The sequence below is a fragment of the Delphinapterus leucas genome, chromosome 1 (assembly GCF_059928025.1).
Source record: "Delphinapterus leucas isolate spDelLeu-1000000601 "Yukka" chromosome 1, BTC_Dleu_Yukka2, whole genome shotgun sequence".
NCBI lineage: Eukaryota > Metazoa > Chordata > Mammalia > Artiodactyla > Monodontidae > Delphinapterus > Delphinapterus leucas.
Genome location: NC_143129.1, coordinates 116,811,060 through 116,836,874, shown reverse-complemented (window position 1 = coordinate 116,836,874; position 25,815 = coordinate 116,811,060). Strand labels below are relative to the sequence as shown.

Sequence of the window (25,815 nt, the reverse complement as noted above, 5' to 3'; positions counted from 1 at the left end):
ATATAAGAGAATGTTATAAGAAAATGAACCTGGCATTTGTAGAGTATAAAGCTGCATTAGAAGCAATAAAGAGCAAAATAATCACTGCAGGAAGGTAAATTGAACATGTAAAGAGCTAACTTGATAAAAGCTACCAGAATGTAGGGAAAATGGACAGGATAAAAATTATGAGGTGAAAAGTATGTTAGATAAAAGTAGGAACTCTACAAATTGAATGAATAACATTCCTTCAGAACAGATAATGACTAATAGAACAGAAACAATCATAAAAAATTATGATTCAGGAAAACTTAGAAGAAAATCCTAAAAGTATACACTGAAAGAGCTCATTGTGTATTGACAAAAATTAACAAAAATACCAGCACCTAAATATATCCTGATGGAAGTTTGAATTACGAGGATAAAAAATGAATTCCACAAACATCCAGGTCTCCTTGCATCTTACAACTTAACACACAGTTTTTCTTATACAGAAAAAAAATCCATAAATTGGAGACTGGATAATTTGAAAACCCTTCTAGACCAAAAATTAATGAAGATACAACAGCACATAGAAATACTGAATAAAATATAACAAGCATCCCTTTAAATGAATACTTGAATTTACAAGAATATAATAGAAATCCCCAGTGTGCAGAAAGTCAAATAGTAAGTGAAAAACCAGAGCTGTAAGGGGAAGCATACTTTGACTACCCTGAGGAAATTTTCATACCTTGGTGACAAAATGGCTTTTATTTTAAATGGCCTCACAGAGACAGAAAAGTTCTTTGATCCATACAACTTGGGATTTCTTAGACTTGTGTATAAAGCCAGGATCCTCAAAGGATCATAACCTCAGTGAAAGCATAGACTAAAAAATAAAACATCTCCACTGACACGGGGAAAATAAGGAAGCTCACATTTCTTGGCTTGGGTTCCTGGGGAGCGGGGAGGGCTGTGTGTGCATGTGTAGGGGATGCTTTTCCTGAGAGTTTGTAATCAACTGCTTCTTCTTCAGTAGCTTTCACGTTATAATCTGTATTAATTGTGTGGTTTAATAATTTAAAATAAAATACCTTAGAGTAACAGTTCCAGGCTGGTAACATCTATCGGATGCCAGGCAGAAGCTAATACAAAACATATCCTCATATCAAACCCTGCAGTTTTCTCACAGATAAAGCCCCACTGAACTTTGAGTTCAGAGTCCAAAGCCAAAATAGATACATAACACACACACACAATCTACAACAAAAGATATTTAGCAGGTAAAACAGCATTAGACCCTACCAAGAATGTCAGAGTAGAATTGTCACATACAGACTACCATTTAAATTAATAATCACATAAAAAAGAAATATAAGAGAAAAAGATTGTATGCACTTCCCACAGAGCCTCAAAATATATAAAACAAAATTGACCCGTTTAGAAGGAAAAATTATAACTATGTAAGATTTATAGATATATATAAAGAGTTCTCACCCAGTAATTGGAGAATACACAGAAATATATAGAACACTTACAAAATTGATTTTTTGACTACACATATTTGATATACTTTAAAGAATTGATACATAGGCTGTGGTCTCTGACCACAAAGCAATTAAGTTTAATCAATAATAAAAGACTAATTAAATAAGTAAACACAAATGTTATATTTGGAAATTAAAAAAACCCAAATAACACACAGGTCAACAAATAACTCATAAATTTAAAATTCACTTATGTATCAGAACTTGTGGGGTGCAGCTAAAGGATTTAGAGCCAAAATCTTAAATGTGTATGTTAGGAAAAGAGAAAGACATTTGTGATGTAAGGATGCAAGTAAACAAGTTAGAGAAAGCACAGTGTGGTTAATCAAAAGAAGGAAAAAAACTAATAGAGACACGAGCAAAAGTCAGTGGAATAGAAAATATTCATCAGAGCCAATGCATAGTTCATGGAAAAGACTTTTAAGAGAACTGATTAGAACTGTACCTATTTAAGATTTAATCATAGTTAAAATGTTTATTCAAAACTTAGCATGGGCTTTCCTGGTGGTGCAGTGGTTGAGAGTCTGCTTGCCAATGCAGGGGTCACGGGTTCGTGCCCCGCGCCGGGAAGATCCCACATGCCGCGGAGCGGCTGGGCCAGTGAGCCATGGCCGCTGAGCCTGCGCGTCTGGAGCCTGTGCGTCTGGAGCCTGTGCTCTGCAGCGAGAGAGGCCCGCGTACCGCAAAAAAAAAAAAAAAAACTTAGCAAAATTAGGACTGGACAGTTTTATAGTCAAGTTCAAAAAACAAAAGTTTTAATCTTGTACAAAATTTTTCAAAGAATTAAAAAGGAGATATTCTTAATTTCTTAAATATATGTATTCTAGTAATAGTTTTACAAGTAAAGTATGGGAAAGAAAAGCAGTTAGAAACATGTTCTTTGAAGTTAGGAACAGGAGTAGGATGCTCATTGTCTCTATCTGTACAGTATAACACTGTGAGTCATAACCTACACGGTAGGACAAGAAAAAGTTGGAGTAAAAAAAATTATCATTATTCACAGATATGTGATTATCTACATAGAAAATTCAAGAGAATCTACTAGTGTTGTTTTAGAATTAATGAGAGTCTGCCAGTCTGCCATATAATATCAGTATATAAACATCAACTATGTGCTATACATTAGCAACAAACAAATGGTAATTTTTAAAAAAGTCTCCCTTTTACAATAGCAACCAAAGCTCTAAAGAACCTAGGAATAAATCTAATAAAAGAATAAGACCTTTAAGAGAAAAAAGTTATAAAATTCTACTGAGGTATTTAATATTTAACAAGCAGATATCATTTTATACCCATTAGATTATCAAAAATTAGAAAGTAAAAATTAAACAGTAACATATTTTGTTGAGGATATGGATCACCAAGGATAGAGTGGTAGTATAAACTAGCACAACCATTTATTGAGCCACTTACTATTTGGTTAAGTTGAAAACGTGCATACCCTATCATCTAGGGATCCACTCCTATCTCTGTACTTTCTGCAACAAGACAGAACATTTGAATTCAGGACCAAATGGAAAATCTTTAGCATATGATTCTGCTAGATAAAATATCCTCTGAGAAAAAGCCTCAGTGAACAATTAAGGAAGTAAAGTACATTTCAAAGAGCATTTCAAAAATTGCCTGGGTCATTAGTTTTATGACTATAAATTTACTTTAAGTTTTATCACAAAATCCTTTAGGGAACATCTTCAGTCAAACATGGCTTGGATGGCCTAGAAAATCCACAGCATCCCTAGACAGCAAGTTTGGAGAGAAAGCATGTACATGTGATTTGTAGTGAACGAGTACACTAAGTGAATTCATAGTGTATCCATCTGTCCATATAGATACTAGTCAAATAAGTTAATGTGTTTCTTTCTATAATTTGATCATTTAAATATATATGTCTCACCAAAAGTTTAAAATTTTTTTAACAGTGTAGTGAAAGAGTGGGTCAATTATAATGTTCACTTGTAACCAAGACTTGATAAAGAATTAACTAACAAAAAATTGTAAGGAGAGGACAGAAGAGTAAATGTAAGCAGTATTGCAATAAGAATAGCCTTTATTGCCTATTACATTTTCAACCACTCTTTCATGTGTGATTTTGTGCAAGACTAATTAATATCTTAGAAAAGTAGGCCCATTTGTGCCGTTATGTGGTCCCATCCACTGAACTACACAAATAACAGTTATAGTAATTAAAGTTGTTTTTTATACCCACTGTCATTTTAAGGTTACAGTGAATTTGCTTTGAACGAACATGTTTGAATATGGTGAAGCAAAGTGTCTCTTCAGCAAAGTGAACACAATTGCTCTTCAGATTAAAGGGATAGAAATATGATATTTCATTAATACATTTCCAGAGTAGGGTTTTGACTGGTTAAAAAGATACATGTATCCAAAGAATTAATTGTAATCATTGTATAAAACACTTTTGAATATGTGTTTTTCATTCTATTCCTGTGTGTGAATATTTAATGAACATGTATGGGTTGGTAACTTCTTGTGTGTATGTTATTTTATGTGTTATTTAATCTGTTTAATTTATTCTTTTTGATCAAGCACGCAAATCATCAGAAGCATCTGGTAGGAAACCACTTTTTACAGAATAATGTGTTTGCTTTGTTGCTATAAGTTGCATTTTATGAGGCATTCTGTAGCAACTAGAATATTTTATATTTACTGAAAATATTTGTACTACAGCATGTATGTGTGTGGGGAGGTATACTTAGAAATAACAAATATAGAGTTCTAAAGAGGTGAGTGTTTGAAGTAGGGGTGCCAGAAGACAGTATTACAGTCTACTAGATTTACACTTCCTAGAGGTTTTGGAAGAGACTGTATTGTTATTTGTTGATAGAACTTGGTATTTTCATAACTGATTTACCTCCGTTCCCATCCTGTTTTGTGCTTTCTGACATACACTAAATAACCTAAATAGAATAATGCTTTTATTTAGGTAAAGAAAGAAGATGAAAATAATTTAATTACAAAGAGATTAGGGGGACCATGAATTATAATCTGCTCAGTAAAAAAAATTTTTAACTTATTACAAAAAAAGATACTATTAAGAAACAACTGCTTATAGTACCTAATACTTGCTCTTTCCCTTATAGAAAATTTTAGAGGAACAGCTCCTTCTCTTATTCCCTAAATGGATAGCCATCAAGATTTAAAATATTCAGACCTGTAACCCCCACTGTTCTTCCTCCTTACTCTATCTGGCTCCCCTCTTTCTTTAGCCAAGTGATCTTGCCTCCTATTTCCCAGAAGAAATGGAGTACAGCAATTGTGAATAACTCAGTTTACTCCTGGGCCTTTCCACATACTGAAAAGCGTCGCTGTGGCGAGCAGCTACCTCCCTGATTGGGCACTTTCTTGCCCATACACTTCACCTCCCACTGCTGCTGTACACTTTTACCCTATGCCGCAGCTATTTAGGTCTGTTGACATTTCCTGAGTAAACCATGCTCTTTCCTTTATACATTTGATTCAAGATCATCCCAGCCTATCTTTGTCCTCCACTTCATCTGCCAGAGGAACTGTTTATCCTTCAAGATTCAGCACAAATGCTGCATCATCTTTTATGCCTTACCTTACTACCCAAGAATTTCCTCTTTTGAGCTTGAATAGCACCTGTAGATTTCTTAGTTGTAATCCTTGTCACATTCTATTACAGTGGTTCATCTATTTCCCCTTTAGCTTCTCATCTCCTATATAGTGGAGATATGTTCATTCTTTGTTGTGTTCCCAGAGTCTAGCTCAGTTTCTGGTACCATTGAACAGTGCTCAATAAATGTTGAGAAGATTGTTAAACCAGCACCAATGAAGTAAAAATACCTGGAAGACACTATTGTCTCTCAGAAGGGACTTAATGAAGTATTACAATTCAGAGTGTCTTTCCTACAGTAGAGTTTTGAAAAAGAATAGAAGTCCAGAGATGGCATTGCAGTAGTTATAGGATGTGTATTTCAGTATATGCTACTTAATATTATTAGCGCTATTGCTATGAGGAGTTAAATTTTTTGTTAGCTGTTTTAAGGAAAATTAGAATGGTATTGATTTTGGCGCTGAACAGTAATTATTGATTTTATTTCCTAACCATTTAATTTAAAAATATTCTATTTGAATATGTTCAGTCAAATAATCATTTCTACATTGTTTTAGTCTGTACATAATATTCTGTAAAAATGTGTATAAGTGATTTCATGCTAATATGCTGTTTTTATGAGTGTCATTTAATCATTGTTTAATTTATTTTTCGGATACAAGCTTGCTCCTCTTCAGAAGTATCTGGTAGGCAATTACTTTTAATAAAACAAATGTTACCTTTTAAAACTTTTTATTTGGTTGTTTGCAAGTTGTTATGCTCCTCCTAAAGTTATATTTTTATAAAATATTCTGAGTTAATAAAATATTTTAGTTGATGGGAGAAATGGTTTAGTTTTATGTTGAGTTTTATCCACAGAAATTATTTATATTGCAGTTTCTTGTGTGATATTTTAGAAACAACAAATATAGCACTGCGAAATAGTGAGAGCTGTACAGGGTAACATAAGACAAATTAATACACACCACTTAAATTAGATAACCCAGGTTAATGAAAGGTTTTTGAAAGGAAAATATAGTTGTAAATCTTGAGTAAAACAGCTAATATTTTAATTGGGTATTTACCCTAGGAAGTTTATATTCTATTTTGTTCTGTTTTCTATTTGTTTCCCTTCTATTTTCTGACATCCATTAAAAGAAGTTAAATAAAATTGTGCTTTTATTGTAAAAGAGGTGTCAAAGAGAGAGGTGACATTTATCACATTACAAAGAAAACTGGAGAATTCAATATCTGGAGTAGTTATAATCTGTACAGTAATAGATTTATAAACCCTTCTTATAAGACATGAATGATAACCTCCTTTAAGCTTTGCATAATGGCATACTGTAATGAACAACATGCCCTTTTTATAATCAGTAGCAATCTAGAATCTAGCAGCAACACAGAACCAAAAATTGCCTAGTAAATAAATTTACTAACTATAATTAGTGAAACATTTCAGAATTATCTGAATAACATGAAATAAAGATATGCCATACTTGAATTTTTAATAAATTTTCCTAATGTTTAAAATGAACTCTCTAATTTTTAACAATGTCGTGTGTATAAATATATTCAAAGATATTTTGAGGGTGGTAAGATTTAAGTTTTTTTTTAATGTACTTGTAGATATGCATAAAAATTATCACTTTGTTTCTTCTTTCTTCATCTCATGAATGTGGGTAAATATTTCTACAAACCAACCCTGGGTGAACATATAGATTCCTTTGGTATTTCTTAAACTGAAGAGAAAATAAATTTATATGGAAAATAAATGTAATTGAAGTATATACTTCTGGGAAGAAATTGAGGTAATTTTTGGTGTGTCCTCATTTTTTTAGTACCTAGTTTGCTCCATTATTGACCAGTACAGAACAAAATATATTTGCAGAAAAATCCTTTGTTGAGATGTTTTTTCCTAAGGAGTGTTACTAATCACTGTGTTTTCAGATAGGTACTGATGATTACTAAGAAGCATTACAACCAGTATTATAACTCATATGTGTTGAGCTCCAAAACCTGTGGCTGTTGCAGGATATCACAAGGGTTTAAATTGAGTGTAAATGTAGATATGGCTTATATATGAACACAACAAGAAAACAATTGAGAACTTCAAGTATATGCTTTATAGGGAACTCCAGATTAAATGTGCTGCAGTGTTTGAATTTGGCTTTCTCCCACCACTCGTTTTATTAATTAGTTGCCAACACCTTATGTCAGTGGATATAAACTTTAAAAATAACTAGAGAAAAGCATTTAGAAAGTTAAATTCACCACTGTGTAAAAATAATAAAATCGAAAGCAAATACATATGGTTCTAGATTGCCTATTTTTTTAAGAGTTATTCATAATCTAGTATGTTATAAAATATTTTATTTTTTGTGTTTATATTTATAAGGTATATATTTTGGTTAACCAATATTTTTACAAAGAGTTAACTGTGTTCATCTTTGCATCTAAGTAGTACACATATAAACCAGACATTTCATGTGTGTATGTATACTTATGTGACAAAAAGTGTTGCAGGAAGAGTTTTCTTTGTGGAATTATTTAATGACATTATAATTAATGCTTATCCTTACTCTAAAAAGGAATCTATTTGTTGAAATAATTTGCAAAATTTAACATCTTTAATTCATACCATTTCTGATAATTTTCATATAAGACCTTTCTGAGAACTGTTATTTACTTTCTACAGTGTTACTTGACAGTAAACTCAGAATACTGATGAGTACAGAGAGTATTTCAAAGATTTTCCTGAATATCCTATTAGTGCATGAAATTCAGTAGTACTTAAAATTTTTCCTTTAGTTTATTCACCAAGCAGGAAAAAAGGAAATTTTCCTTCAACTTACCATCTTTGGCAAATACTGCCAGTCCTTCCTTTGACCAGTTAGTTTTTTCTTAACTCAAGATCCAATTAGCAAGAAGTGACAGGAGAAGCTGAAACAGGATGTTAGGGATTTTTTCCTTTTCCTGATTTTCTTCCATGTCTGCAAATTATCTATACTCATGCAGGCATCTGCAGAGTTTATACTGCAACTTGATGTGCAAGTTCTATAGATAGAAAATAACTAAAAATATTTTTCAAAAGAAATCAGAGGTATATTTTGGGAATCACAAGTTGTTTCTTAAAAGCCACAGTTGCATTTAGCAATAAATTATGTTTTTAATTTATTTTATAGCTGTCGTTTCCAAGTCAATGGCATGTGCAGATGTCTGTTTCATGCAAAAAAAAAAAGATCTTACTTATAAAACCACTCTTCTTCAGTTGTAACTAGTATATTAACTTTTTAGAAGTAGGATGACTTGAACCTTCCTAAACTCAAAGAAAATGTAATAATTTTCCACCTCCAAATCCACCCCCAGGAAGAATTAGATCATATTTGCCTAAGTAGTTGCAATTATTTGATTCATTGTTTTGGTGAATGAGATTTTCATATAATGGAAAGATTCTAATTTTAAAAATTATTTTTCTTAAATTTTCTGAAATAGGTATTTTGAGAGTATTTTGCAAAATACAAGTGACAGTTTATATAAAGTAGTAAAATAATATCTTCAGAAATGCACACTAGTGTTACATAAAAACTAATGTCTGCTGTTGGTGCCTGTGAAGACCATTTTGAAATCTCAAAGCACTTAAAATGCCAACAGCTTTCTTGTTTAACAGTATTTTGCCAAAGGTACTTCAGTGGGGGTAAAGGAGGAAATTACAATATATCTTACATGCCTCAGTTTAATACTACTGCATCATTAGAAGATCTTATTAAAGTATTTGTGAACCCCTCACTGAACTTTTGTCTTTTTATCATTATCATCATTCTTATTATTACTTCTGAAATAAATGCCACTGTGCCATTTGTTTAGCCTTTTACTATTTCAACACTATTTAAATCCTACTTTCATCTTTATTTATAGATTCAGATATAAGAGGAATAAAGGGAACTCCCCCCCCAAAAAAAAGAAAGACTAAAATAATTACTTCTTGTGTAGTTAGGCTTTGCTCTCTCAAACCTAACTATGGGAAAAATAATACATTTTGTTAATGCCATCTTATCTCTCTGGAATTTTTTTTACTATATGTTTCTAAAACCCTGAAGTTATTTTGTAAACAGAAATCATTGTTAGTAGCTTTGTGGGAAGACAATGAAAAAGAGGAATCCTTTTAAATAATTCATCATTTATCAAATCTAAAACTTCAAACCACAGCTCTATAAAATAATGTGGCTATTACTGATCACTATATAAACATCTGGTTTTGAATTGCTTTACTTTAGTTTATATTATAAGTTAGGCATTCAGGCATTTCGTTTGCTCCAAATTTAGAATGAGAGCTTTAAGCTGTTCGGGTTTTTTGGTTGTGGTTTGTTCTGTTTTATTTTTAAGTCTTTGTGGCTGTTCTTTGTGTTAGTCTGTAGTTTCTCCCTTTCTCTTTACCTTTAGTAGAGAGGATACAAATCTAATAATATAAATCCTTATACCTGAAAACAGCCCTTTATCAAAGTCAGTTAGTTTTGAAACTCCACAAATCAACAAATTCACATTCTCCAGATTTTTTACTTCTTATATTTACTCTGTTAATATCTGCTGGCTTATTTATTTACAATAAGTATTTTGTCCTATATTGATTTCTAACTTTTTTCATTACTTTCAGGTATGTTTTCAGGAACAGTATTTTTATTATTAAATTTGAAATTATCAAAGTGACCTCCATAGAGAACAGTATTAGATATTCGTAGAAATTGGAGAAACTGTTTGCTTCTTCTTTAGAGAAACTAAATAGCTCTCTAGTATATCATGGTTGTGAATACATGTTTCATGGCAACCATAGTTGACTTAAGTCTGTGTTTTTTAAGCAAGTATATTTATGTGTAATGTATTTATGTATGTAGTATAAATATTCTTAGAAGTCAAAATTTGGTTTTTTGTTTTTTTTTTTTTAATATATTTTCAGTGAAAGAGTTTCTAGCCAAAGCCAAAGAAGACTTTTTAAAAAAATGGGAAAATCCTGCTCCGGTAAGGAACATTTAAAATTTTCTGTGATTTAAAAATCTTGCTTTAAGTAAAATCATGATTCTCACCTAAATAATTTACTACTTCAGAAAGTTTAATTTTCAAATAGCATTAATAAATATAAGCTGAACGTGAGAATTTTGCCATAATATTATGTTTTGATTTATTAATAATTTTATGTATACCTAAATTGGAGAAGGAACTAATTTCTGATATAATACCTGATTATACATTTTGATACTAATTCCAAGTTGCTACAAACTCTTGATATTTTCTAATATTTAGTAATTTTGATTTATGCCTTCGATAGCATATTTATTATTTTTATTAATTATGACAATTAGGGACCATATTGTGCAGTTTCAAATTCTTAATCACAAATACTTGGCTACTGACAACATACCAAGTACACTAGGATCCTTTCATAAATGTTTTGATGAGTTAAGTTCTATATAATTTAAGTACTTTAGATCTTAACTAAGATCTAAAAATTATATATAAAAAGAGCCATCTACACTTGCCAAAAACTCTTTTTCAATTTATTTTTATAAATAATTAATGACCTTTAATAGTAGGTGAAATTTTGAAAACTTTTCCTAGCATAAAAATCCTTTTGAAGTATTTTTTCACTAAAAAATATTTAATTCTAAATAAAATGTTACGTTTTATGAAGATGCCATCATTACCAAGATTTAGAGCATGAGCTATATAATTTATGAGGAAGACAGCATATTCATATGAAAAGCAGTGACTAGCAGAAAGAGATGTTTTGTTGTCTATTAATGATGTTTATTTTCATTATTTAGTTGGGAACTTTATTAAACATTTCAATCCATTGTTGTTGATAAAACCAAAAATTAAATATTAATCCATAAAATTAAATAATTAATTCAGTCAGAATTATAAGGACTTTTTCTTTCTGTATCCATACAGAATCTCATGGCAATTTAAAATTATTAGAAATAAGAATGAAAACAAGTTTTATAAATAAAAACTTAGAGTTACTTGCTTTCTCCTTAATGATTCAGTAAGAAGCTATGATGTGTCTCCAAAGGCAAGGTTGATTTGCAAAAGATTAAGTCCAACTACAGTGAATTCCAGTAGCAATCCAAATTCCTCACTTATAAAAGAACCATATTGCATCACATTTTTCTAAAGCTTAATGCTATACAGAATGGCCCTTGGAAATATTTTTTCCAAGATTTTCATGAAGATGTTTATAATGAAAACCTATTAAACAAATGGGTTAGCAATTACTATTTGGTGCCACTTAGCACATAGTTTGTTCCTAGTAATTTTCATTTTGTTGTGGCAGCAACAAATTCAATAGATTGATGCCTCCAATTCTTTGCTTCTACGCTATAGTCAAAGCCAAAGATGTTTGCTTGTAACAAAGCATCTTTCAAGGAGAAAGAGAGTGATTATTCTTCTGGGACTCTGACTTTTGGTTATCTTTGTGGGAGTGAGGAACTCTTTTTACCTTATTGTTACTTTTTTAGGTAATACTGGGTTGTTGTCACATCAGAGAGAGAAAACCATTAGTATCTCTCATGCTGTTATTATCTAGTTCATATACGGATAGAAATGAAGTAAGACAGTGTTTCTTCAGAGGTAACTCTAGTGAAAGGACTCTGATCCTCAGCTTATCTATTCATTATAATTATTTGTAAGTGCACTAAGACTGTGTGGCTTCCATGATTGCATACTTCTGGTCAGTTTGTAATTATTAAAATATGGAGCTAATTTATTAGAAGTCCAATACTATGAATTCATATTAGAATATGACCTTTCATATTTCAACTGACGATCTTACTTCCTCACATTACTATTATGCTTTGTTTTGTGATGTAAGTCTCTTCTCAAATATTAGATCCTTTCTTATTCAAAGGGAAAAATAGAACCAGTAATCTGCAATTTCAGTAGTCTCTTTGTATTGTTTTTAAATGGATAGTTATAAATTACCTATTCTGATAGCATATCATTAAATCTATTATAGTTTTCATAGTCTTCTTATGAAAATTTCTAATTTTAAAGTTTATTTTTTCATGTATATGTAGAATAATGCTGGGCTGGAAGATTTTGAAAGGAAAAAAACCCTTGGAACAGGTTCATTTGGAAGAGTCATGTTGGTGAAACATAAAGCCACTGAACAGTATTATGCAATGAAGATCTTAGATAAGCAGAAGGTTAGTGTATGCATTGGTTTGGGGTTTTTTTTTTTTTGGAATTTAAAAAAATTTTTAAATTTTAAATTGAAATATAGTTGATTTACAATGTTGTGTTAGCTTGAGGTATACAGCAAAGTGATTCAGTTATATACATATATATTCTTTATTAGATTCTTTTCCATTATAGGTTATTACAAGATATTGAGTATAGTTCTTTGTGCTATACAGGTTCTTGTTGGTTACCTATTGTATATATAGTGGTGTGTATATTTTAATCCCAAACTCCCCATTTATCCCTCCTCCCCCACCTTTCCTTTTGGTAACCATAAGTTTGCTTTCTATGTCTGTGAGTCTATTTCTGTTTTGTAAATAAATTCATTTGTATCATTTGTTTAGATTCCACATATAAGTGATATCATAGGATATTTGTCTTTGTCTTGCCTACTTCACTTAGTATGATAATCTCTAGGCAGAATTCTCTTTAACATAAATTGCAGCAATATTTTTTGGCCCCATCTCCTAGAGTAATGGAAATAAAAACAAAAATAAACAAATGGGATCTAATTAAACTTAAAAGCTTTTGCATAGCAAAGGAAACCATAAACAAAATGAAAAGACAACCTACTACAGAGTGGTAGAAAATATTTGAAAATGATACAACTGACAAGGGATTAATTTTCAAAATATACAAACAGCTTATTACAGCTCAATATCAAGAAAGCAAACAGCCTAATCAAAAAATGGGTAGAAGATGTAAATAGACATTCCTCCAAAGGAGACATACCAGTGGCCAACAGGCACGTGAAAAGATGCTCAATATTGCTAATTATTAGAGCAATGCAAATCAAAACTACAATGAGTATCACCTCACACTGGTCAGAATGACCATGATCAAAAAGTCTACAAGTAATAAATGCTGGAGAGGGTGTAGAGAAAAAGGAACCCTCCTACACTGCTGGTAAGAATGTAAATTTGTACAGCCAATATGGAGAACAGTATGGAGGTTCCTTAAAAGACCAAAAATAGAGCTACCACAGGATCCTGCAATCCCCCTCCTGGGCATATATCTGGAGAAAACCATAATTCGAAAAGGTACATGCACCCTAATGATTATAACAGCACAATTTACAGTAGCCAAGACATGGAAGCAACCTAAATGTCCATCAGCAGATAAGTGGATAAAGAAGATGTGTGTATATATACACAATGGAATATTACTCAGCCATAAAAAAGTGAAATAATGCCTTTTGCAGCAACATGGATGGACCTAGGGATTATTATGCTAAGTAAAGCAGTCAGACAGAGAAAGACAAATATCACATAATATTGCTTATATGTGAAATCTAAAAAGATGATACTGGTGTATTCATTGTTATTTACCTGAAGAGTAAATTTTATCTGCTAGATTATTAAACACATGCAATAGAATAACTTACCATTGACACCTTCAGATAATTTTATTGTTGTGTTTAATTTGCATTCCTCTTTATTGTAACTATATGACACATACAATTAATAGTTTAAGTGTAGGGGGGTACATTATTATTTCAATAATTATTTATACATAATAGGTATATATATGTTTGCTAACAAAATATTGAATTCTATATGTAAAGAACAGGCATCTCTATTACATTCTGCCTTGTGGAAAAATGCAGGGACCAATTACTTGATCCTTAGATTGAGGTAACAGAAATTTAGTGATTTATTTTATGACATTTTAATTGACAGTTGAAGCCCTGTTGTTTAACATGATTGAGCTGTTTAATTTAAAATGTAAGTTAAAGCAGGGAATAATTTGAAAACCTGCATACTGTAACAAATATCAAATCATTATATTATACACCTCAAACTAATAATGTTACATGTCAGTTATAGCTAAAAGAAATTAATTAAAAAATGAATTTTAAGTATTTATCATATATTAGTGTTATCTAATGAATCAAGGTATCTGAATTATTCATGCTTTAAACTTCTGTTTTCCTAGTAATGACTATTGAGGGAAAGTAAAAGAAAAATGGCGAATCTTGATTTGTTATCTTACAGATATTATGTACTCAAGAATGACATTTTGGCTTGCTGGGATACAGATAGGAAAATGTGGAGGAAACAGTACTGAACGAGTAATCAGGGTTACAGATGGTGGGTAAACTAGTGCTATCCAATAGAAATATAATGTGAGGCACATATGTCATTTTGAGTTTTTTAGTAGCTACATTTTTTAAAAAGTAAAAAGAAATAGTTAAAATTATTCTTAATTAATAGATCTTTATTTAGCCCAAGGTATCTAAAATACTATCACTGCCACATGTAATTAATATAAAAATTACTGAGATGTTTCGTATTCTTTTTTTCATACCAAGTTGTCAAAATCTGATGTTTATTTTACACTTACAGTATATCTCCATTCAAATTAGCCACATTTTGAGTGTTAAATAACCACATGTGGCTAGTGGCTACCATATTGGACAACACAGCATTAGACTGGTCTGAGGTTTCAGTCCAACCTCTATTTTTTTTTTTTTTTTTTTTTCGGTACGTGGGGCTCTCACTGTTGTGGCCTCTCCCGTTGCTGAGCACAGGCTCAGCGGCCATGGCCCACGGGCCCAGCCGCTCCGCGGCATGTGGGATCTTCCCGAACTGGGGCACGAACCTGAGTCCTCTGCATCGGCAGGCGGACTCTAAACCACTGCGCCACCAGGGAAGCCCAACCTCTATCTTAAAACAAAAACCAAAACTAACCCCTAATATGAAAAGTAGTAATGGATTAAGTCTCTCTAAAATTAAATACACCCATACACACATTTGTGCATCTTTGTCTACTGCCCTCTTTCACTTTATCTTTTCTAACCATGCTTCTTGAAAAAATAGTTTAATCACTAACCGCTAACTCACTTCCTTTTAATTCTTCAACCCACAACAATTTAGCTGCCTCCTTGTTTATCTCCTGCTTCTTGCTACTCTACTGAAATGGCACTACCATGGATCACCAATCCAGTGACTTAATCACCAAGTCCAGTGGACTCTTTTTGCTCATCTTATGTGACTTTTTTAGAGCCTATGACTGTAGTGATACTCCCTTGAAACTGTCTTGTCCCTGGACTTCTGGAACCCCATGCTCCTAATTATAGTATTTCCTCTCTGGGCTCTTCTTTTTCATGTTCCTTTTCCTGTTTTGTTCTATTTTTCCCTTCTGTCTGCTCTTTAAAGATTGCTAATCTCAATCGCTGGACTATCCACTCTTCCTGTGTTCTTGTTCTGTACCCTCTTCCCGTGTACTCTAATCCAAGCTTCAACTCATCATTGAACTCTACACTTCTGATTTGTACAATCTGAGCATGGAGCTCTTAGAGATCAAGTAGTCCTTACCCTAATTATCTAGATGAGGTAATTGGATCTTAGGGAGGGTAAGTGACCAGCATACTTGTATTGCTAGCACAACAACAAAATGTCTCCAATTTGCTTGCTTGCCTGTTTGTTTGAAGCATAATAGACTTACAATATTATATTAGTTACAGGTGTACAACATAATGATTTGATATTTCTATACATTACAAAATGATCACCATGACAGTCTAGTTACTATCTGTCACTATACAAAGTTATCATAATATTATTGACTATATTTCCTATACTGTATTTTAACCTGTGATTCATTTATTTTGTAACTCTTAATTTATCCTGTAAACTCTTAAAGTTCGTATCTCTTAATCTCCCTTACCTATATCATTCATCACCCCACACCTCCTCCCCTCTGAGTTCTCTGTATCTATGAGTCTGTTTCTGTTTTGTTATGTTTGTTCACTTGTTTTTTTAGATTCTACATATAAGAGAAATCATATGGTGTTTTTCTTTGTCTGTCTGACTTATTTTACTCAGCATAATACCCTCATACCTCTAAGTACATCTATGTTGTCACAAATGGCACGATTTCCTTCTTTTTTTATTGCTGAGTATATTCCATTTTATATTCCATCTTCTTATCAATCCATCTGTTAATGGACACTTAGGTTGCTTCCATATCTTGGCTATAGTAAATAACACTGCACTGAACATAGGGGTGCATATATCTTTTTGAATTAGTGTTTTTATGTTCTTTGGAAAAATACCCAGAAGTGGAATTGCTGGATTATATGGTAGTTCTACTTTTAATTATTTGAGGAACCTCCATACTGTTTTTCATAGTGACTGTACCAGTTTACATTCCTACCAACAGTGCATGAGGGCTCCATTTTCTCCACATCCTTGCCAACACTTGTTATTTGTGTCTTTTTTATAATAGCCATTCTAACAGGTGTAGGGTTATATCTCATTGTAGTTTTGATTTGCATTTCCCTGATAATAACTGATGTTGAGTATTTTTTCATGTACCTGTTGACTATCTGTGTGTCATCTTTAGAAAAATGTCTACTCAGGTCCTCTGCCCATTTTTCAATAGGGTTGTTTTTTGATGTTGAGTCTTACGAGTTTTTTTTTTTTAATATCTTGGATATTAACCCTTTATCAGACATTGTTTGCAGTTATTTTCTCCCATTCAGTTGGATGCCTTTTTGTTTTGTTCATAGCTTCCTTCACTGTGCAGAAGTATTTTAGTTTAAGGTAGTCCCATTTGTTTACTTTTGTTTTTGTTTCCCTTGCTTGAGGAGACATATCCAAAAAAACATTGTTAAGACAGGTGTCAAAGAGCATACTGCCTATGTTTTCTTCTAAGAATTTTATAGTTTCAGATCTTACATTTAAGTCTTTAATCCATTTTGAGTTTTTGTTTGTATATCGTGTGAGAAAATAACCCAGTTTGATTCTTCTGCATATAGCTGTTCAATTTTTCCAGCACCGTTTATCAAAGAGACTATCTTTTCTCCATTGTATATTCTTGCCTTGTTTGTTGTAGATTAATTGACCATATAAGCATGGGTTTATTTCTGGGCTTTCTATTCTGTTTCATTGGTCTATGTGTCTGTTTTTATACTAGTTTCATACTGTTTTGATTATTGTAGCTTTGTAGTATACTTTGAAATCAGCAGGCATGATACCTGCAGCTTTGTTCTTCTTTCTCAAGATTGGTTTGGCTATTCAGGGTCTTGTTTACATATAAATTCTAGAATTATTTGTTCTAGTTCTGTGAAAAATGCCGTTGGTATTTTGATAGAGATTGCATTGAATCTGCAGATTGCCTTGAGTAATATGGCCATTTTAATAATCTTAAGTCTTCCAATCCATGAGCTCAGTGTATCTTTCCATTTGTTTGTGTCATTTTTAATTTATTTCATCAATGTGTTTTAGTTTTCTGAGTACAGGTTTTTACCTCCTTGGTTAGATTTATTTCTAAGTGTTTTATTGTTTTTGATGCAGTTGTAAGTGGGATTGTTTTAATTTCTCTCTCTGATAGTTTGTTGTTAGTGTATTAAAACACAAAAGATTTCTATACATTAATTTTGTCTCCTGAAACCTTACTGAATTCATTTATTATAATAGGCTTTTTTGTGGCATCTAAAAAATGCAGGGGGGAAGTAAGAATGCAGAGCCATTAGAATGCATTCAAACTTAAGAGATTATCAACTTAAATAACCACATATATGTATAGGTTGTTATATATAAACCTCCTGGTATCCACAAACCAAAAATCTATAATAGATACACAAAAAAAGAGAAAGGAATCCAAACATAACAGTAAAGATAGACATCAGATCACAAGGGAAGAGAGCAAAAGAAGAAAGAAACAAAAATAACTACCAAAAAAAACCACCTGAAAACAGTTACCAAAATGACAATAAGTACATATCTACCAATAATTACTTTAAATGTAAATGGACTAAATGCTGTAGTCAAAAGATAGAGTGGCTGAATGAATAAAAAACAAGACCCATATATATGTTGCCTACAAGAGACTCACTTCACATCTAAAGACACACACAGACTGAAAGTGAGGGGATGGAAAAAGGTATTCCATGCAAATGAAAACGAAAAGAAAGCTGTGGTAGCAATATTTATATCAGACAAAATAGACTTTAAAACAAAGACCATAACGAGACATGAAGGACATTACATAATGATAACTGGGTCAATGCCAGAAGAAGTAATAATAATTATAAATATATATGCACCCACCATAGGAGCAGCTAAATACATATAGCAAATATTAACAAACATAAAGGGAGAAATTGATAGTAACATATTAATAGTAGGGGACTTTAATATTCCACTTACATCAATGGACAGATCAAGATAGAAAATCAATAAAGAAACACTGCCCTTAAGTGACACATTATACTAGATGGGTTTAATAGCTATATATAGAAAATTACATCCCAAAGCATCAGAATACACGTTCTTTTTCAAGCACACATGGAAATTCTCCAGGGTAGATCAATGCTAGGCTACAAAACAAGTCTTAATAAATTTAAGAATATTGAAATCATATCAAGCATCTTTTCCAACTACAATTATATGAGACTAGAAATCAACGACAAAAAAAAAGTACAAGAAACACAAACACATGGAAGCTAAACATAGTGCTACTGAGCAACCATTGGGTCACTAAAGAAATTAAAGTGGAAATCAGAAAATACCTGGAGACAAATGAAAATGAAATGCAGTGATCCAAAATCTGTGGGACACAGTAGAAGCATCTCTAAGAGGGAAGTTTATAGTGATACAAGCCTCCCTCAGGAAACAAGAAAAATCTCAAACAGCCTAATCTTACACCTAAAAGAACTAGAAAAAGAAGAATAAACAAAACCCAAAATTAGTAGAAGAAAAGAAACCATAAAGATCAGAGCAGAAATAAATGAAAGAGAGACTGAAAAAAACAATAGAAAAGATAAATGAAACTAAGAGCTGGTTCTTTAAAAGATAAGAACCTTTAACCAGACTCATCAAATAAAAAGGAGAAAGGGTCCAAATAAATAAAATCAGAAATGAAAAAGAAGAAGTTACAACTGACACCACAGAAATACAAAGGATCATAAGAGATTACTATGAACAATTACATGCCAACTAATTGGACAAACTAGAAGAAATGGATAAATTACTAGAAGAGTACACTCTCTCAAGACTGAATCAGGAAGAAATAGAAAATATGAACAGACCAACTACCAGTAATGAAATTGAATCAGTAATTAAAAAAAAAAAAACCTCCCAACAACAAAAGTTCAGGACCAAATGATTTCATGGGTGAATTCTACCAAACATTTGAAGAAGAGTTTACATCTGTCCTTCTCAAAGTATTCCAAAAAATTTCAGAGAAAGGAATGCTTGTGACCTTATTGAATGAGGCCAGCATCACCCTGATACCAAAACCGAAAAAAGACACCATAAAAAAAGAAAACTATAGGCCAATATCACTGATGAACACAGACGCAAAAATCCTCAACAAAATATTAGAAAACCAAATTCAATATATTAAAAAGATCATACACCACGATCAAGTGGGATTTATCCCTGGGTGCAAGGATGGTTCAGAATCCACAAGTCAATCAATGTGATACACCACATTAACAGATTGAAGAACAAAAATCATATGATCATCTCAATAGATGTAGAAAAAGTTTTTGACAAAAAAGCTTTTGACATGAACATCCACTTATGACAAAAACTTTCAACAAAGTAGGTATAGAGGGAACAATACCTCAACATAATAAAGGCCAAAAATGACAAGCCTACAGCTAACACTTATACTCCCTGGTAAACTGAAAGCATTTCCTCTAAGATCAGGAATGAGATAAAGATACCCACTCTGTCCACTATTATGCAACATAGTATTGGAAGTCCTAGCCACAGCAAACGGACAAGAAAAAGAAAAAGAATCCAAATTGGAAAGGAAAAAGTACAACTGTCACTGTTGGCAGATGACACGATACTATATCAAATTTATATGTTTTTTATTAAACCTATTATTAAAATGTTATTATCTATATAGTCCCTCATATTTTTTGTTAAGATGTTAACAGAATGTACTCTAGTCATAAAATATTAAAAGGATTACAAAAGATACCATTTTTATGCTTTAAAGTATTTAGGGATGTTTCAAATTTCTTTTTTGGTAAGATAGTGAGAAGTAAGATAAGTTACTGAGAAGATTAACTCATTGATTAAATATTGGTGAAAGAGCATTTTCCAGAAGAATAGCTGCCATTTGAAGTCATTTCTACTGCGGCAATGTTCTGGATCTATTCATAATTAGGACAAAGTGTTTATGTTCTGAATATTTTTCAAGTTTATTTACTGTAATTTGCTAAAGATAAGTAATAAAATAATACTCCATAATAACCTTTTTGCCATAAATCTTTCAATTAACTCTTTTTGGCTTCTATCTTATAGTGTATGGAGCATGGGGAAGAAAATCAGTGCAGAAATCAAGGAAATCTCATTTCTTTATTCCTTACTATATGTCTAGCATTGCTAGGTACTTTATATTATTGTATCAGTGAATCTTCCCAACAACTTTGTGTGACATTAATTTCCCTTTTAAGCCCATAACCTATTTAAGTAATTTTTCCAAAGTCAAACAGCTAGTAAGATGAACTAGGAATTTGCACAAGCTTTGCCTGATTTCTATGCCTCCACTCCTTGTTTAATTTTTCCTTTGAAATGTATTTGTTATCCCCAAGATTCTTTCTACCACCACATAGTTTGGTCTCTCACTAACGTTAACTGGGCTTTCACAATAGCATCTTAATTAATTTTCACAACCCCACACTTTTCCCCCTGTACTAATTCACCCTCCTCGTTGCCAGTGAAGTTTTCTTACCATATCATATCATTTCACTTAGTCAGAAAGCTTCCTGATGTTTATTAAATGAAGCCAGAGCTCTGCAGCCTACTTTCAAGCACTTTATAATTTTCTTCCAGACTCCACTATAGGCTTATTTGACACTTTTCCTACATGTCCTCTATTCTCTACTTCTCTGATTGGAACTTGACTCACAGGAGTATTTGGTGTTCTGCTGGGTGGTGCAGGGTAATATGCGATGATACATGGCCTATCTTCTATATTAATATCTTCTCAAGTATTTGGCAAAAAAATAGTCAGCTGATAAGTAATTATTTAGAAGTGCTTTTAAATATACGTATTTAAATTAACATAAATATTAAGAAATAAATATAAATTTTATTTGAATTTTGAAAATAAAACATGGACTATATTCCCAGGGGTACTTGTTAATTTTCTCTGCCATTCTGGCATACTTCATTACCAAATTTTGAGAAGCACTGTCCTAAGCTATTACCAAATGGAATTAGCAATCAGACTTACCTTTTTTTTTCTTTCCAGTTTTAATGATATATAATTGACATATAGCCTGTATTAGTAATGATTTGATTTATATAATAACATCATGAAATGATCACCATAATAAGTTTAGTGAATATCCATCTTCTGATAGAAGCAAAATAAAAGAAAAAGAAAAACATTTTTTTCCTTGTGATGAGAACTCTTAGGATTTACTCTCAGCAGCTTTCATATGTAACATACAGCAGTGTTAATTATATTTATCATGTTGTACATTACATCTCTAGTACTATTTATCTAAGTATAGAAGACTTATCTTTCTATATTTTCCCCCTTCAGGTAATGGTTCTGGATATTAACCCTGACTGTACTACTCCTCTATGTTTTTCTAACCTTTGATATCTATCCATCTTTAAGACCCAGCTGAGCTCTCACCTTTTTTAATAGATTATAATAACAATTGACATTTATTGAGCTTTTACTTTGTGTAAAGCACTGTGTTAATCACTTGACATGTATTGTGCTACACAGTCACTTTCAAAGTAGGTATTATAATTATCATCAGCATTTTATAGATAAAGAATCTTGGACTCAGAAAGATTATGTACTAGGCCTAATGTAAACATTTTCTCCTCTGAACAGTTATAACATCATAACTCTCATTTGGCAGTTATTCATAAATTGCTGTTCTCATATTTATGCATCATACTTTCAAGTAAATTTTATGGAGCATGAACGGAGATACTCACTTGTCCTTATCTCTGTTGCACTTGTTGTGCCTTACATGTAGTAGATATGCATATTTAAAAGTAAATTAAAATTTAATTAGTTAATTTTAAAAATTAATTTAAAAATTAACCAACATTATTTGCTTTGCCAGCTCATATGTCTTAGATTCATTTTAATTGTTATGTCCCCCAACATACACATACATTTGGCTTAAGGCTATAATGCAGAAAGCCTCTCTGTTACAGTTTTCATTACTTATTTCACAAGGTAACACATTGTCTATGCCTAACTAAAAACCCAGTGTATATTGTAATACATAAAAGTAAACACTGGTATATCCAAACAATGGAATGTTATTCAATGCTAAAAAAAAAAGAAAGATGAGCTATCAAGCCATGAAAAGACATGGAGGAAACTAAACGCATAAACTAAGTGAAAGAAGCCAATCTGAAAAGGCTAAATAAATACTATATGATTCCACCTATGGAACATTCTGGAAAAAGCAGAACAATGGAGGAGACAGTAAAAATACTAGTGGTTGCCTGGTTTTGATGGGAAGGGAGGGTTGAATAAGTGGGACACAGAGGATTTTTAGGGCAGTGAAACTACTCTGTATATTATAACGGTGGGTTCATGTCATTACACATTTGTCCAAACCCATGGAATGCACAACACCAAGAGTGAACCCTAATGAAATTAATGGGTGATAATGATGGGTCACTGTAGGTTCATTAATTGTAACAAATGTGCACTCTGGTGAAGAATGTCGATAATGGAGGAGACTATGCATGTGTGGAGGCAGGGGGTATATGGGAAATCTCTGTACTTTGTGTTCAATTCTGCTGTGAACCTGAAACTGCTTAAAAGAAACAGTCTATTAATAAAAAGTAAACACAAAGCAACAATAATTCTCCAGCTAATGTTATATAATTTATTGTGATAAGTATGAACTAATTGGTTCTGTAACCAGTTAGAATGTGGACAATAGTGATTCATTCACTTCATGTTTTCAGGTAAAAAAAAAGCAGCTGAGGTCCGACAAATTGAAATAACATCTCCAGTGTCACACACTGGTTGAATAGAAGGTCTAGAGAACACAGGTCTTCTGACTCTTAGTCAATTATTCTTTACTCAGCATTATTTTTATACTATAATTTTATATCCTAATAATGGATGGTATCTTTGATAACCTTTCTTATTCACGTTCAACTTCTCGAGTTCTGTGACTACCCCACACTGACAATAAGCCTCTGTCAAGAAAAAATGCCACTTCCTAATGATTTACACATATATGAAACCCTGTTTTTCTTAAATTCAGAATAGAATCACATGTGGAATAGAATCACAGTCTTCATGAAGTCAAGATAAGTTTCTTTCCCTACTATGTACCTGATTGATTAGACAATCCAGTGGAAGCTTGATTAATCCTATATGACCTTATTTGTTATAAAGACATAGTCATTTTTGTCAATATTTTGTGGCTTTGCAAATGTTCTTTTATTTATTCAGGTATTATGAAATTAACAGATTGTTCATTTTTACCTCCTGTTTTTTAGTTATTGACTTTTCCTCAATCTTTAATTTTCTTGCTTATCGTCTCAAGATTTAAAATCAGTACCTACTTATTACAGTAATTTGTGCCAGCTCTTTTAGTGGACTATAAGTCATTAGGACCTGAGTATTTTCACATATTAATTTTTAAGTAATTTTTATGAGTCCCTTTTTTCTTAGCTCTTGCTTCTTTACTGAAAATTATAGTTAACCTTCCGAAGACCAAGTTTTAAACCTCTGTTAGGTTTTTCATTTGAGTCTGATAAGCCTAGTTGGTAGTTATTATTATTATCCTTATCTAAGCTAGCAATTTTGTTTATCCAAGTTCATCATGATATGGAAAACTTTTTTTTCTTTTAAAATTATAACAACTTTTAAAGTTTGTTCAAATACATAAATATATCTTTTTTTTGTCAATTACAGGTTGTTAAACTGAAGCAAATAGAGCATACTTTGAATGAGAAAAGAATATTACAGGCAGTGAATTTTCCTTTTCTTGTTCGACTGGAGTATTCTTTTAAGGTAAATTTTACTTCTATCTAAATGAGATATTTTCAACTTCATAGTTTTTAAATTACAAAGTTATAATAGGATTCTAGTCTATATGATAAACCTGGAGAAAATGAATAAACAAAAAAGTAATATATTTAGATTTTATGTAATTAAATCCTATTATGCTTAAAAACTTAGGTGACATTTGAAAAGGTTTTGATTCTTATTGAGGAAATTGTTAAAGTTAATGTGTAATTAACTTGGTTAATGTGTAATTTTTCATGAAATGGTATTATAAAATCAAGTATTTTAATTTATCAGAATTCATAGTGACATCTTATTAAGCAAATCTTACACTCATACTAATGAATACACCCACATACCTTCTTCTCTTGAACCTTTGCTGCTGCAATCTCACTGTCATCTTTTACTTAGTAATTTGTGCTCTAGCCTTTCCATTTATTTGAAGCAGAACAATCTTTGGCCCTCTGCTCAAGCACCTCATAAAGTTGCACAAGGTTTATTCTTTAAGTTGGCAGCTTTTCAGCTTTTTGGAATGATACTTGGCATCTCTCTACCAATTGATTAATATGGAACATTTTAGCCTTTTTCCTTTTTCCTCCTTTGTTCTTTAAATCAAATGAAGATCTGTGTATTTAGGATGATGTTAAAAATCGTTAATATCTCTGACCTAATTTAGTACATAAAATGTAAATATTCTTACTAACTTTTTCAAATTGTTTTTTAACTTTTGCTTACACTATAGCATTACGTCATTGCCACAGTGTTTAAGTGTTCAAGAGTTAAGTGTTCCCTGCAAGAGCAGGAACAGCAAAAATCCCAGACTAATCTGTGGCAAGAGTACCAGGGGGGAAAAGATAAGTGCCCCAGTGTAGAAAAGTTAGGGCCTTTTCCATTTATTCTCTATTTCCCAATGTTAGTAATGTATCAGATTTTTTAATTTGTCTTTTTCTAATTGAACATGGTGTTATCTTAAAATATTTTCGTGCAAAATAATGTTTCATAATTTTGATTTAGTTATCCTTTTTATTTGTTCATAGGATAATTCTAATTTATACATGGTTATGGAATATGTCCCTGGTGGTGAAATGTTTTCACATCTAAGAAGAATTGGAAGGTTCAGGTAACTAACACTTTACACTCCTCAAATCTTTCTATGCTGTGTGTTTGTTTTAAACCAAACTTTTAAGTTATTGTCAATGTTAAAAATTTATTTCATTTAATTTAGTAATATTTTAGCTATATGAAGAGTTACATGGAAACATTAATAAGAGGCCACATCATACTGAGTTTTAAAAATTAAATAAAAGCACCATGATAGCAGTATAAATATTCTAGCATTGGTAGGTATCATGAGGGTCATTATTTGAAGACTATCCAGATATTGCAAAAATTTATTGAATTTAGACCAGTGTTTACTGAATAAATATTAATAATACATCTCTGGGGAAGAGGTTTGTGTAAGGATGAAGATAAGAAAGAAATATATAGAAAAGATAATCATTGGTATCATAGTGATAAAATTATGAA

The 25,815-nt window shown here is 31.8% G+C and overlaps 1 protein-coding gene across 4 annotated transcripts in view; it reads left to right on the top strand.

Moving 5' to 3' along the window:
* PRKACB (protein kinase cAMP-activated catalytic subunit beta) overlaps nt 1-25,815 on the top strand; it is a 142,532-nt gene that overhangs the window by 83,971 nt on the left and 32,746 nt on the right. For 3 of the 4 annotated variants that reach the window (XM_022580978.3, XM_022580973.3, XM_022580980.3), the window contains 4 exons: nt 10,037-10,098; nt 12,153-12,281; nt 24,196-24,294; nt 25,326-25,408. In XM_022580978.3, the coding sequence (XP_022436686.1) occupies nt 10,037-10,098; nt 12,153-12,281; nt 24,196-24,294; nt 25,326-25,408 (373 nt within the window). The remainder of the gene's footprint in view (nt 1-10,036; nt 10,099-12,152; nt 12,282-24,195; nt 24,295-25,325; nt 25,409-25,815) is intronic. The other variant, XM_089920378.1, reaches the window with a different exon arrangement.